This window comes from Thunnus thynnus, chromosome 10 (assembly GCF_963924715.1).
Source record: "Thunnus thynnus chromosome 10, fThuThy2.1, whole genome shotgun sequence".
Classification (NCBI taxonomy): domain Eukaryota; kingdom Metazoa; phylum Chordata; class Actinopteri; order Scombriformes; family Scombridae; genus Thunnus; species Thunnus thynnus.
This window is the reverse complement of record NC_089526.1, coordinates 5,942,646-5,957,479: the sequence shown is the minus strand read 5'-3', so window position 1 is coordinate 5,957,479 and position 14,834 is coordinate 5,942,646. Positions and strand designations below refer to the sequence as shown.

The 14,834-nt window shown below is 40.0% G+C and overlaps 2 protein-coding genes across 5 annotated transcripts; both read left to right on the top strand.

Annotated features, from left to right (window-relative positions):
* Positions 1-35: 35 nt before the first annotated feature.
* pkdc (protein kinase-like domain containing) lies at positions 36-3,138 on the top strand. The gene is made up of 3 exons (XM_067600616.1): positions 36-202; positions 465-847; positions 2,131-3,138. Exons 2-3 carry the CDS (start codon positions 477-479, stop codon positions 2,720-2,722), a joined length of 963 nt encoding a protein of 320 aa, XP_067456717.1. The 5' UTR covers positions 36-202; positions 465-476; the 3' UTR covers positions 2,723-3,138.
* Positions 3,139-3,994: 856 nt separating this feature from the next.
* Positions 3,995-14,491, top strand: herpud2 (HERPUD family member 2). 4 transcript variants are annotated; one of them, XM_067600612.1, is made up of 9 exons: positions 3,995-4,163; positions 6,430-6,844; positions 8,752-8,829; positions 10,280-10,384; positions 11,130-11,290; positions 12,261-12,386; positions 12,514-12,849; positions 13,154-13,265; positions 13,523-14,491. In XM_067600612.1, exons 2-9 carry the CDS (start codon positions 6,698-6,700, stop codon positions 13,751-13,753), a joined length of 1,296 nt encoding a protein of 431 aa, XP_067456713.1. In that variant the 5' UTR covers positions 3,995-4,163; positions 6,430-6,697; the 3' UTR covers positions 13,754-14,491. The 4 variants fall into 4 exon arrangements, with proteins under 4 accessions (XP_067456713.1, XP_067456712.1, XP_067456714.1 ...); XM_067600611.1 differs by having other exon boundaries at positions 4,001-4,163; positions 10,277-10,384; XM_067600613.1 differs by lacking the exons at positions 3,995-4,163; positions 6,430-6,844 and adding an exon at positions 8,290-8,421 and having other exon boundaries at positions 10,277-10,384.
* The last annotated feature ends 343 nt before the right edge of the window (positions 14,492-14,834 follow it).

Here is a 14,834-nt window from a genome sequence, read left to right as displayed (position 1 = left end):
CAAATACATTCAGAGGGACTATCCAAAGAGTCTGTTTGTGCACTCCAGTCCAGCAGGTGGCAGTGAGGCTCGTTTTGCTCACTTTATTTCACGCCTGTAGCTTTAAACAGCACACAGCAGGCTGTAGTAGTAAATACATCCTGTTGTCTGGTCATTGAGACCATTTGGACCCGAGTGAGACGCAGCTGACATGAAACTGAGGGTAAAACTAACACATTTATTCTAAGAATTATTTCATATTTGAGACACTTTTATTACTTAAAATGTTTACGCTGAGTTTTAACGGCTTAATTTAAGTGACATGGGAGCATCCTCTGTATGTGTGTGTGAGAAAGAAACAGGCAGTAATAAAGCGTGTATAGCAACATGGATCAGCTGTGAGTGAGTTCAGTGACACCCTCTATAATAGTGACCACCAGCAACAATCCTGACACGGTCTGTCCGTCTGTCTGTCTTCGCTTCAGCACTGACTGGAGATGAAACAGGAGTACCAGGATCTTGTTCTGCAGGCGTGTGGTGCTTCATCCCTGCGTGTCGGTGTTAAGATCCAGACACTGTGGAGCGGTTATGGGGAGATACTCAGGCTGCACCTGGAGGGCTGCGACCGGCCCTCTGTGGTCGTCAAACATGTCAAGTTTCCGGAAGAGGCCGAGCATCCCGGCGGCTGGAACACAGATCGATCCCACAGACGAAAAGTAAGATCCTATCAGGTGGAGACGCACTGGTACAAGAACTATTCCACCAATCGGAGCTGTCGGATCCCAGCCTGTCTGGCTGCCAGTTCCCATGGAGACGAGATGCTGATTGTGCTGGAAGACCTGGATTTGGCCGGTTATGACCAGAGAAGGTAGCTTCACAGAAGAGTTTGTATAAATATTGTCATGGGTAATCTGGACAATCTCTGTTGTCAAATTTGAATTTGGATTTAAAATTTTCATTTACAGTTTAATTAATACAAAAAAACAAGTGATAGCTATATACAGATGTGGATTTAGGCATCCTCAAAATAAATCTATGGGTCTGTCACAGTATTTGTGAATAGTCAAGTGCCTACTTGTGAAATGTATTTCCAGTTGTTGCCAGTTAATAGTGCACGCTAGGATGGACCAGGTTAATCGAGTGAATACAGGGTCAACTGAGCTCAGATGATTTGTTGGTTTTATTTTCATTTTCACATAAAGAGCAGAACAGTAGAATCCATCATACAGAATTATAGTTTATTATAGTTGAGTTACACACAAAAGCTCACTGTACATAAGAGACATAACATGATATTATTATATATTAATAGTTTATATCTTATTACATTTTAAGTACAGAATGAATTGCTGATAAAACTACATGATAATTAATAATTATGTTGACAATGTCAGATATGGGATAGTTTTTATCAATCTCATCAAGAGGGATACATTTTAGATAGTAAGACATAACTATCTGTGGAGGTTCTGCCATAACTGTAGTATTTGGACATGAATAATAATAATCATACTGAATCCAACATTTGAACCTCATAAACTTCAACTTCTTCTTGTGTGTTGATTATTGTCGGTCATAAAACCAGCCTGTAAAGTTATTACCACTAACAACAGGAATAGTGATGCACAGCAACTCTCTATGTCAAGACTTTTCAGCTGTTTTTTTTTTTTTTTTTTTTAAAGCTTTATTAACAAACTAAAATACAAAAACTCAGACATCACAGGTTGAACACTATAAAATAAAAAAAAACAAATACATGAATAAATAAATACAGTACAGGGGAACTACTTAGCATTTTTCTTCAAAAAAGATCCAGTAAGTAAATAAAATGCTACTTCAGAGACTTTATGTGACACTTTTTCCATGTGTTTCAAACATGCTTGACCTTTTTTAGTGATAATTTCAATAAATAAATTAATTTCAACGTATCTTTGTTATGAGATAATTAAATATAAAAACCTTGACAGTTGGTGTAGATTTGGATTTAACTAACTAAATAAATCATATCTTTTGGGAGGGAGGACTTACAGTCAAAGTAAACAACGTCTATATTTCTTATCTGTATACTGTAACCTATATACTACTATGATGATTATAAGAACAAGAACTGTTTTGTGCTGGATAAATAAGGTTATTTGTTTTTATTTGTAGGACTAGCGTGAAGGACAGAGAGATAAGGGCTTGTCTGAGTTGGCTCGCCCACTTTCATGCTCTCTTCCTGGGTGTGGCACCAGAGGGTCTGTGGCCTGTCGGTACCTACTGGCACCTGGAGACCCGGCCGGACGAGCTGGAGGCCATGGATGACGCCAAGCTCAAAGCAGCAGCCAGTGACATTGACAAGATACTCAACGAATGCCACTTTAAGACCATCGTTCACGGAGACGCCAAGTTAGCCAACTTCTGTTTTACCCAGAACGGACAGGATGTCGCAGCTGTAGACTTTCAGTATGTTGGCGGGGGCTGTGGGATGAAAGATGTTGTGTATTTTTTAGGAAGCTGCATGGAAGAGAGGGAGTGTGAAAAAAAGGTACCGGGCCTGTTGGACTATTATTTCTCAGAGCTGAAGATATCTCTGGAAAAAGATGTGGACTTTTCTGCCCTTGAGAAAGAGTGGAGGGAGATGTTTGCCTTCGCCTGGACGGACTTCCATCGTTTTCTGCTGGGATGGATGCCTGGACACTGGAAGATCAACCGCTACAGTAAACAGTTGACCAAGGAGGTTCTGCGCAAACTGGAGCTTTAATCAGAACCAAAAACTCTAATTCTAACAACCAGAGTGCCGAGTGTGTGACTGGAAGGTGACCAGTTCATAAATCATAGATGGGAAAATGAAAAATATTCATTTCTGGAGGAATAAAAGGTTTTGAAAAGTGCTTAGGTTGTTTTTCTTCTATACTGCAGCTCTTTGGACTGGCAAAAACTTGATAGACTGCCCTGAACAGGGATCAAATCACAACCTTGGGATTTAAAAGGGGTATCTTCTCAAACCACTAGACTACTACTACCACTTAAATGCAAAAGATAATTTTTCAGGAGAAACTGGTTCACCTCTTTAACATGGCTGCTATGACTTGTACTGTATGTCTAACAGTGTGTTTCTAAACAACTTCATTTGAAGAGAGGATGAGACAAGGTGGCAAGTAGGGAGTTTGTGTGTTTGTGCATGCAGTGTGTTAGTAGATTATTTTATAGTCTACATTAGGAAGAAGAACAAAGTGTGTGTGTGTGTGTTTTTAGCAATCACACAATAAAGAGTGAGTTACCCTGTGTTGTTTCCTCTTTGATTCAACCCATTTCATTTAGCATTTTTAACACTGGCCTGACACTGTTATGGATAGTTTCAATATAAATAAAACGTTCAATACACGTGTGTAATAGTGTGATGTTTATTATTTAAGGTTTTTATACCAAACATAATGTAAATTTCTGGAAATTATAAGGTTGAGTATAATTACATTGAATAATTTTAGAGATATATGTGCACACATACTAATCATAGGTTAAAATATTGTTAAATTTGGCTGAATTATAAATGCCAGCGGTGCTAGTAAATGAAGATTATTACTATTACTATTAGTAACCCATTAGATTTTGCGACATACAGTGTTGGAAGAAGTACGTTCACTTAAGCAAAAGTAGCCTATCAATACCACAATGTAAAAATACTTCATTACAAGTAAAAATCCTACATTTAAAATCATACTTAATTAAAAGAAGGTATAGAAGTATTACCATAGAAGTATTAGTATTCACTTAAAGTACTATTATTCAATATATCAGATACTTTTACTTAAGTAAAGGATCTCAGTACTTCTTCCAACACTGCAGGTCACAGAATCCGATGGGTCACCAAATACGGCGTAACACCTGTTACACTAGATACGGTGTAACAGGTGTTACACCGGCTGTTATTGCTGAGGTGAGTCAATGGATCTGGCTCACTATAAAGAGCCGGCATATGTTCCCATCACTGTGATGTATCTCCATTGATATACATCCATGTGTGGCTCCCATAGTGGCTCCCTGGCTGCTGCTGCTGCTGCTTTCTTTCTCTCTCTCTCTCTCTGATCAGCTGTTGTGAAGACGGTGGTGACGTCGTTTCCGCTCTCACACCCGACATTACAACAACAAGGCAGAAGAACCGAGCTGGGACGAAGAGGCGACGACACTAGAAGAGTAAAAAGGTACAAAAACCTCCCCGAAGCTATAATGTGGTTTCTAGTTCACACAGGTAGACTGTTTAACGCGCTGTCTGCCAGTTTAACCAAGTTTCTAGCAGACAACCGCGAAGCTAACGTTAGCCAACAAGCTAACTGGCTTTATGACAAGGGTCAAAATATAAGCAGAGCTACCCGGAGTGACCTGCCTCATTTGGCAGTTTGTGTAAACAAGGATTTCACTGGTTAACAACGTGATTAGCTTGGTTTTCTATGCAGCCCCATGACTGACATAGCCTTGCTGAGCCTTTTCTCGCCTCCGGATGGTTTACAGTTACTTGTTTTTGACAGTTTACTGGAAAGATGACGTAACAATGAAGGTGTCAGGAAGTGTAAACTCAAACTGAAGACCACCGACTTATTCCAGGCAGCGGTTAGTTTCTGTTTTTGAAGGGATTGGTTCACAGTTTTTCCAAATCTGTCTCAAAACAACAGTCAGGTGCCCGCATGAACATTCAAACAGGTTTTTCTTGCTGTAATCATTCCTCCTGTTCATATTATAGCATAATTCTCTGTGCCAAAGAGCTCCATTGTTGACCAAAAATCATTAAAAACGCATCAATGAGCCATTCTTCTGCAACAGGTGACATGACGTATTCCTTCATTCAGCTAAACACACATTGTAGTTTATAGTGAGCCCAGAACTCATCACACTGGCCGCTGAAAATAGTCCCCAATAAACATATTATTTACACAAATTCAAATTCACATAGCGTTGACATAACTTTTTGAGTAACTTATGCAAAAACAAGGTCAAAACCTAGCACACAGCTGAACTACGGTTCCAAATGCAAATGCAATTGCAAGAGCAATACTTTCCACTCATATCTTAGATGAAAAAGAACTTATTTTAATTCTAATTATAACTATTCAAACGATCTGTTAACCTCCCCTGCTCTTTCATCTGTTTGGCTCTGCAGATGTCTTTAAATGTGCGCTCTCCCTCGTGCCTCTATGCACCTTTTTTTCCCGGTCGAGAGTTATGGAAGCTGCAGTGGAAATTGTAAATAAAGGTTTTGACAGCATTTTGGGTGCAAATTCAGCAGGCTTATCTCCGCCTGGTTACTGCAGTTACGGTCAAAACAAGCGCACCTGCAGAGCAGCCACCCCACGCTAAACTAATATAAAAGCCACATGACTTGTGTTTTAAAGCTGCTATTCATCGTTTATGATGTGAAAATGTCAGAGAAATAAAAAGTTTGCATCCTGGTATTAGTTCTGTTATAAAAATTTAAGGTCTTCAGTAAGAACCAATGGGCTTGGAGCTGACTGCCACAGACAATATAGGAAAGTAGGACAATATTGAGAGGCGGACTGACACACTGTTGGTTCTGGGGTGCGTTCCAATACTCATACTACCATACTATTTACCGTATGAGCAAGAGGGTCAAATTTCAAGGTGCAAAGACGAAGCAGTGTATCCCAGTTGTGTGCATACTGCGTTCAACAGTACGTACTTTGTGAGGGCAGCTGCAGTACGTACAAGAAAAAAGGTTTGCAATTCGGAACGCAGCACTAGTTTTTCCATGAGACTTGTTGACACTAATAAAAATACTTTCCTTAGTCTTTGTCAAATCAGAAATTGCTTTAGTGTACAAAACTGATGTATGAAGGGTTGGAGCACAACACCAGCCAAAATACAAACACTGATCATTTATAACAGGTACTCTCACAGCATAGGTAATGGTGAAGTGATTTGTTGTTCGGTCTTGAGAGTTTATTACCACTAAGCCTCAGAACTGTACAGATTACTAACAGGGTACAACATATACTAAATGCCTTGATTGTTTACTTACTGTTGGTTTCAGTTCATGTTGGTGAACAAATGCACTGAAAACAACTTTCTCTGGTGTCTGCTATCGGCTCAGATTTTCTTTGTTGAAGTTCCTGTAATCGTGATGAATTTACTAGTCTGAAGTTATAAATTCAGCTTCAGTTACCACTTCCCCTAACTAAAACTAGTACAGTCTAATAAAACAACCCTGCATCTCCGGCTATAATGAGTTTTAGAGAGGTGTTGATTTAACTTCATGGTGGCTTTAATTAGTGATGCTGTTGGATTGAATTACACTATACAGAGTAGTGTTTATTAGTCTTTCCCCATTGATACAAATGGACAAAATATTACCACCAGATATGTTAACATGTGATTATTATAGCTTCTACATTATATGGAAAACCTCACTTCCTTCCTTGCAAAAGAAACTCAAACTCTTCCTCTTACTCTCACCAGAAACCCAAGAACTGTCACCACAGAAGAATTTCCATCGAGTTGGAAACCAGCAACTTCCTCCGATAAATGAAACACATGTTGTAGAGGGGGAACCACATCCTCTCACCAGCAGCATCACAGCAGCAGCAGCACGGACAGTTTTAGGTGTTTTCCTGAGTCCAGAATGGAGAGAATTTGAGGGAGACTCCTCAGGTGAGTCCTGAGTCGTGACACTAAGCTCTCCTGAGCTCAGGTTCTTCAGAGCCCACCCCTGGTAGTAATATGAGCCATGGACTCTGGGGCAGTTGATAGTCCTGTAACCCTGGTCATTAAGGCCCCTAATCAGAAGTATGAAGACCAGACCATTAACTGCTTCCTCAACTGGACCGTGGAGAGGCTGAAGAGTCACATCTCCAACGTGTACCCCAGCAAGCCGGTAAGTAGATCTCACTTTTAATGGTCTGTTACCTTCTGTTGTGTGACTGCTTTGTGTGTCGTTGAGGTAAAAAGTGTTAAAAAAGCTCTAATCTGGGACGCTGGACTCATGGATCAGGAGTCATTCCTAAAAGATTATGATGATTGTTACAAAAGACAGATATTTATTCATAGCTTTATTAGTAAACAAATACAATTAATGATTGTCTATGATATTAAATCAAATATTTATCAAATGAATCCACATATTCATCATTTAAGATGATGAATACAAGTAAGAATACAAACAAAAAATGACACTCCAGTTAAAATCTATCTGTTAAGCAATAAACCCTCGTCCACTGTAAAAAGTTTCAACCTTCTGTCATCAGCTTTAATTAATGTCAGTTACAACATATTTCTATTGTAATTAAAGCAAAAGAAGTATCGAAACTTCTCACAGGATTCCTGCAGAATAACCCACATATGCATACGTTCAAACAGTCATCTGACTTACACGCTGCCGCTGTCTTGTGTTTGTTACTCACACCTCAGCTGAAACATGATCCCTTCTGCCAGTTAGTATTTAACAAAAGAACTGCTGCATTTCTTACAGTAGGTCAAATGATCATCAGTTAACTTGGGAACACTTTGTTACTTCATCTCATATATCACTTGGGCACTTCAGAAGTACAAAAAAAAACAATCAGAGATTTTCAGTATTTTCCCTTTTTACGCTTATTAAATTGTGACTTAAGTTGCGAGTCAGAGTCGATTTTCTGAGTGATGTCGATGAACCGGTTGACTGAAAACCACCTCCTCTTCCAGTTTATCTGTGTTAGTTTGACATGATAAAAAAAAAAAAATCAGGCCACAGATAAAAAACCACAGAGCAATGCTGTGTAACCATAGCAACAATCAAAACCTGCTAAAATGAGGGTGCTTTTCCTCTTTGAGATGTTTGTGGACTGAAATTTCACCTTTACCATTTGGGAGTAAACTTAATGCACAAAAATATAATCTTAAAGAAAAGCAAATGTAAATAAGACATTTATTTGTACAGTTATGGAAAATGAGGTCATTTTCTGTTATTTTTATGATTTTGTTGTCAGTCTTTCATCATTGTGTCTCTGATAAATACGACATGAAGGGCCTCCTCTGTGTATGCTTTTAGTAAACTGTAAAATGTAATCCAGCCTGGCAGTCTAATCTAATCCAAAGGTGCCTAATGGCTTTACACACATTAAGGATTTGACATCTCGAGCTATCATATTACACCCAACAATAACATGTTTCTACCCTTCTCACCGCTGGAAACAGAAACATAAGCTAGAAAATATTTGTTTATTTTAGAGGCTGATGTTTCTGCTCTGCGTCAGTGTGCAGGATTACAGTCAGCTGGTCCTGACAGTGTTTACTGAAAACATACGGTATTTGTAGATCTCTCGGCCTCGGAGACAGCAGGTCCGTTTTGTTTAGCTGTCCTGGAACTTTTGATCATAATCTTTATCAGGAAGTGGAGTCTGCCCCTTACAATATAATTGTAAAGTTTCCATTTTTTGTCTTCTGAGCACATGTATAAGAGGAGTTTTAGTCAAGGTAAGTTTAAAAGTTGAGGTTAAAAGTTCATTCCTGACCTTGGAAACACTTGAAACATTTATGTTTGGGGTTAATTTTAGCTCCGAGGCCTTTCGCATGTATCACTTCCATCCGGTGTTGCGGTTTATGTCTGAGGAAGAGCTGCAGGATTTCAGTTCATATTTGAAATGTTACACATAAAGACAGTATTTTTTATTGGATATTATCTATGAAACAAAGACACTCTTATCTAGTGACACTGTAAAGACTGTTAGAGTAGGTGGGTGAGACCTGGATGTCTCTACGCTGGTAACAACTTTGTCTCACCATATGTTTGTGTTTGTGTCATAGCTGTCCAAAGACCAGCGGCTGGTGTACTCAGGAAGGCTCCTTCAAGACCACCTGCAGCTCAGAGATGTGCTTAGAAAGGTAAAGACTGACTGAGGGGCTGTTTGTTATATGTGTGTGTGTGTGTGTTTGTTTGTGTGTGTGTGTGTGAAGTATTTCACATGGATAGAATTTGGTTTGGCAGCCCACCCAAATGGATTTGTCCCCATCCAAAAAAGCTTTTTAAATGTTTGTATTCAGTTTTTTATACAGTTAGTTTGTGAATTGATGACTGTTTTGCAGTCAGTTCCTGATGCTCAGTGCTGTTTGCAGCTCTCCTTTCTGTATCAACTACCTGTGGAAAGTTGCATGTATGAATGATGTTGTCTGTTCATTAATTCATCTGGAGTTTCCCCATAATTTGATAACACTTGGATGATAAAATTCAGCTGCTACATGTTCCTTTTAGATTTATTTCAGCTGTTTATGCTCCAGTTATCATTCATTTAGCTTAAAAACTTAAAGACTCTTAACTCAAACAACTAAAATATATTGTGCACTCAATTTATCACATACTGTTCAAACAGCTCTGAGTTAAACTTTGTGCTGAATGCATTCAGTAAACATTAATCATTAACTAAGTTATCAGCATATAATGGATCTAATGGCACGTTTTAATTAAGGAGCCTTGTTCTTCCTTATTGTCGTGTCAGGCACATCCAAGTGCTTAAAAATATTGTTGCAGTTGTGTAACATTTGTCAGAAAAGATCAGAACTTATTACATATAACTTAACTTTACAGAAGAAGTCATTTAGAGGTTAAATACATTTTACTATATAGTAAATTAAATCCTCACACAATGAGCAATCAGACAAGTATGTTGTCAGTATGTTGTACATGTTTTAACAAAATAGGAGTAATCAAGACACAACAGTAAGTTATCAGATGCTCATGAGCTTGTAGTTAAATAGAAGTCAACTGAACAAATATTGGATTAGTGTGGTCAAATAACCACACACACATCAAACAACTGGAGTCTGATTGTATTATTTAAACAGCTCATAAAGACATTTAAAGACGTCTGCAGCCAGAACCGGACTGTGACAAGGATCGGTCCAGCAGGTAGCTGGTTGTCTGTCGTCCTCTGTTCACAATTTTTTAAAAGCTCAATTGTGTTTGAGCACACATAGTTTGTGTATATGTGTGTGTGTGTGTGTGTGTGTGTGTGTGTGTGTGTTGGCTGTGGGGGGAACTGAAACAGGCTGCCTGGGAAACAATAGCTGATCTGATGTGTTTTTCGAACACAGGGTGAGTATTGTGTGTCAGGGTTCTGGCCATTTCCACGCTAATCCCCTCTCTCTCTCTCTCTCTCTTATTCTCTCTCTCTCTCTCTCTCTCTCTTTCTCTCTCTCTCTCTGTTTCTTGCTTTGTCTCTCTCTCTCCTCTGTTACTGTCTTTTCTTCCTCCTCCTCCTCCTCCTCCTCCTCTTCTTCTCTCTCTTCCTCCCACATCGCCGTCTCGTGTCCTGCCCCCTTGTCGAACCCGCAGCAGGATGAATACCACATGATGCATCTAGTGTGTACCTCTCACAGTCCCCCAGGCTCGCCCATGCCCCGGAGCCCTTCCATGGCCAACTCTGCTGCTTCTGACTCCAGCGTGAGTAGACCCGACACACTGATCTCATGACCCGCTCCTATAGGCCTCACACAGTCTGTGTGTAACAGCTCACAAACAGCTGCAAACACACACACACACACACACCGAAAACGGCAAATTGTTAGGCTTAGTGGAACATTTATGAGAACCGGTGAACCGCGATGACTTCTAACTGTTTTATTTCATCTAAACCACGAAGATGAGTAAAAACAAAAGTCAGGTTATGTGCTTGATATGGTTTGTTTTTATTGTGGTTTAGCATGTAGAGCATCACACACATTCAGTTTTAAGCCCACAAGGATGACCTGTGATTAAAAAGTTGTGACACCGCTCGACATTTTGGACATTGAAATGAAAGTTGTTGCTGTTAAATGATATGTTTGGCAATTTTCAATATTTTTCTTATTGTCAACAAATCTCATGTGCAGAGCCAAACCAACGATGAATTGATTTACTTACAAGTATTGTCTGCAGACCTCCGCTGTTGTCCAGAAACTATTAAAAACACGTCCTCCCCCCTCCCGTCTCTGTATGTTCATGAAGTGGAGTCATACAGATTGAAACATTTTCAACACCAAATCCACGTTTGTTCGCATGCGCTCATGTATCCCCGGTGGTTTTGTATGTATTCAGTCTGAGCACACTTTTAGGAAACGCTCTGTTTTCCGCGTATTGATTATTTAGAAATGCAGCGATGCAATGTACTCAGCTCAACTTCTGATTCGGTGTTCATGTCTCGTCACAGAGTTCAGACAGTGCGGGCTCGACGTCCCCTGGCACTACACCAAATCAGGACAGTCAGCCAGCTTCCTCCTCCTCTTCTGTCCCAGGAAGTTATGATGGGTTGAGATATCGCGGTGGTTTCCCCCAGTACAACCCACAGAACCCCCCCGGAGTCCCTCAGTGGTAAGACAATGTCTGGTTTTCATTGATGAGGTGGTGCCTTACATGTAACTAAACCAGGATTGTTTGGTTTTTTTTGTTAAGCCTAAACACAAGGCCCAGGTTATAATTTAGATAATGTTAGTATGTTGTCACTGTAAATATGATGTGATTTGACTATAAAAAACATTTTTAATTTATAGTTTTGTCAATATAGTGACAATATATTTTTAATAAGTCTTTTGCACAGACCATCTCATTTGTAACACAGACAGACACTTTATCCTGAGTTAGATTCATGTGTCAGTGCAGCATCACACAGAAGAAATCACAAAGGCTGAGAGTCAGTAGTAAAATAAATACAGAACTCAATGATGTGAGATGTACAAGGGTTAACAACTATATAATCATGCAAATACTAAATAAAAATATACATTTTCTAAGTCAGAAACAGGAGCATACATCAGAAAATAACAAAAAATGATCTAAAACCCAAAGATATTCAATTAAGGATCACATATGACAGAGATAAGCATTACATCATCACATTTAAGATGTTTAAAACAGCACATTTTGCTGCCTTAAAAAAATGATAAAATGATTAATCGATTATCAGAATAGTTGCCAGTTAATTTTCTGATCAAGTAATTGTTGCAGCTCTACAACAGTCCTGACCTTTTAAGAAGCTGATCATGTTTTTATTGAGACTGTGAGAAAGTTGCTGATTCAACACTGTGGTCGTTCTGGAGGCTGACGTTTGTGTTGCTTTAGACTGAAAGCAGAACCGTGAAATAAGTTTGAGGTTTATGATCATCACATCACAAGCAACAAGTCAAAGCAGCCAGATTTTAAAATAAATATTTCAAAGAGAAATACAGATTTTTTTTTTTTCCAATACTGATAATCGAGAGTGGAAATGAAAAACCGCCAGACAGAATATGTTTTTGTCACCAATCTGTTTTATATTGTTGTAAATGTGACATTTCTTCCACAGGCCAGATGGAGCCCAGGTCCCTCTACAAGGTGGCCTCCCTGCCAACATGCCCCCCCACCCCATGTACATGCCCATGCAGATGCTGTGGTGGCAGCAGATGTATGCACGCCACTACTACATGCAATAGTAAGTAAAAGAAATGTGTCTGTAGACGGTCAAGGCTGCTTATTCTCAGTAAAAATCACTTGCTTAAGTGGTCGAAATGAAAACCTACAACCATCGATCTTTCTCTTCTTTAACATCCTCCTCTCAGTCAAGCAGCAGTCGCCGCCTCTCAGCCTCCCAGCACCTCCCCTCCATCCGCCCCCTCTCCCTCGCCCCACCAGCCCGCCCAGCCCAACGAAGCGGTACAACCCCCGTTGGGGCCCAACCCGGCTCCCAACCCCTTACCAGAGAACCAGCCGGCCAACCCCAACATCCAGATGAACGCGCAGGGCGGGGCGGTGATGAACGAGGACGAGCTGAACCGCGATTGGCTGGACTGGCTGTACACGGTGTCTCGTGCCGGCGTCCTGCTCAGTATCGTCTACTTCTACTCTTCTTTTAGCCGCTTTGTCATGGTTGTTGGCGCCATGCTGCTCGTCTACCTGTGAGTCAGAGCTGCACAACACTGGAAAAAAACTTATTTTACAGACATATTAAGTATAATGTTTTCAGTTTGTCTCACCTTTACTTGAAGTTACATCCAGTCACATTTTATGTTTTATATAAAATGCACAAAATTTGTTGGTTTCATGATAATAAACTGATTGTCTTTATGTTTTGGACAAAACAAGACATTGTAAGACGTCACCTTTGACTCTGAAAATGTCAGTTATAATTTCCCATTATTTTCTGACATTTTAAAGACAAAACTGTTCATCGATAATCTTTTCTTTTTTTTATTTTTTCAGGCACCAGGCTGGTTGGTTTCCCTTCAGGCCGGAGCAGCAGAACTTCAGAGGAGGAGAAAGGCCCGGGGCTCCTCAGGAAGAAGCGGAGCGGCACCAGGATATACAGGAAATGGTGAGTTGGGGACTTTTAATGTTGACAAATGACCAGAAAAACAAAAGGTCTGCATAGAGACTTTAATCAGCTGCAACACATCAGATACATGCTGCATGGAACTTTAAAATAAGCTCCTAATTTGAACACATCGGCCTGTCTTGTTTTAATTAAGCATTATTAATTAGTGTCACTTTTACTTGAGTAGAGGAATATTTCTTCCTTCACTGTTTCTGTGACTCTCTAACCACGCCTGTCTCTGCCCATCTGTGTCTCAGGAACGTTTGATGGACGAGGGGATGGACGATGATGACAGCGGTGAGGAAGGAGGAGGAGGAGGTGGAGGAGGAGGAGGAGGAGGAGGAGGCCCAGAGGACCAGGCCCAGGCTGCTGCCGCTCCTGCTGCTGCTGCTCTGCCCGAGCCGAACTTCCTTACCACCGCGTGGTCCTTCATCAGCACCTTCTTCACCTCGCTTATCCCGGAGGGACGGCCCCACCCGGCTAACTAGGCAGACCCCCTACCTCTCAAATACCCCTCCTCCTCCTCCTCCTCCTCCTCCTCCTCCTGCCAGCAGGTACAACTCTACAGAAGTATCACAATTCCCACCTTCGTCTTAGCTGCCCCGAATACCCAGAAAACCACCTTCAGATACCCCCATACAGTCAAATACCCATTAACCACAGACCGCCCAGTTCAAACCTCCTACAAGCTGCCAACAAACGGACCTTTGAGCAGATGCAGTTTGTCTCTCTGATGCAGGGTTAGGAGAATAAATGGACATTTAGAAAAGAAATATCATTCTGTGTTAATGGAGTAAATGCTTCAGCAGTGAATTTAAAAAAAAAAAAAAAAATTCTTTCATCGGTTGCGAATTCATTGAGACGTGACGAAGAGACTCTGGAGGGAGCTGTCTTCCATTTTAAGCAGTGATAAAGTCATTTTTTTTGGAGACTTTTCAAATGAGGGATGTGACCCAGATCACAACAAAAAAAAAGAAAGAAAGAAAAAAAAAATCAGGAATCTCCCTGAAATGAGAGGGAGATGTGTGTCCTTAACAAACCATGAAAACCACATCTCTGGTGACATTTTCATGTATGCACATGATGTGCATAAAGACGTTGCAGATACAGAAGCACATTGTTTTCCCACTTTGTGTATTTGAACATTATCTATTTACAAATGTAAGTATATGCATCTATAATTCCTGAATATATTGCTTTTTTTGAATAAAAATCTTGCTGCGGTTTGTCTGTTGTGTTTCACTTTGTCATTTATTCTGTAGTTCTGCTGACCTGCAGGTGGCAGCATTTCTACACAAATGTTAAAGTGGCTGATTGAACTTCATGTACAGGAGTTTGATCAGTTGTTTTCATCTTTGCACTCTTTGATAATTTTCATAAATGCCACGCTAGTTGTAATATTTTCTTATTTCCTGTCCCATTTTATTATTTTAATATTGTTTCCAACACTCGGCCAATGATATTGTGACATTCTGATCGCTTGAAATGCTTCATAACATAAAATTATAATAACAGCAACAGTCTTTATGTTTTTGCATGTTACACAATACCTCACTTAAGGCAACAAAA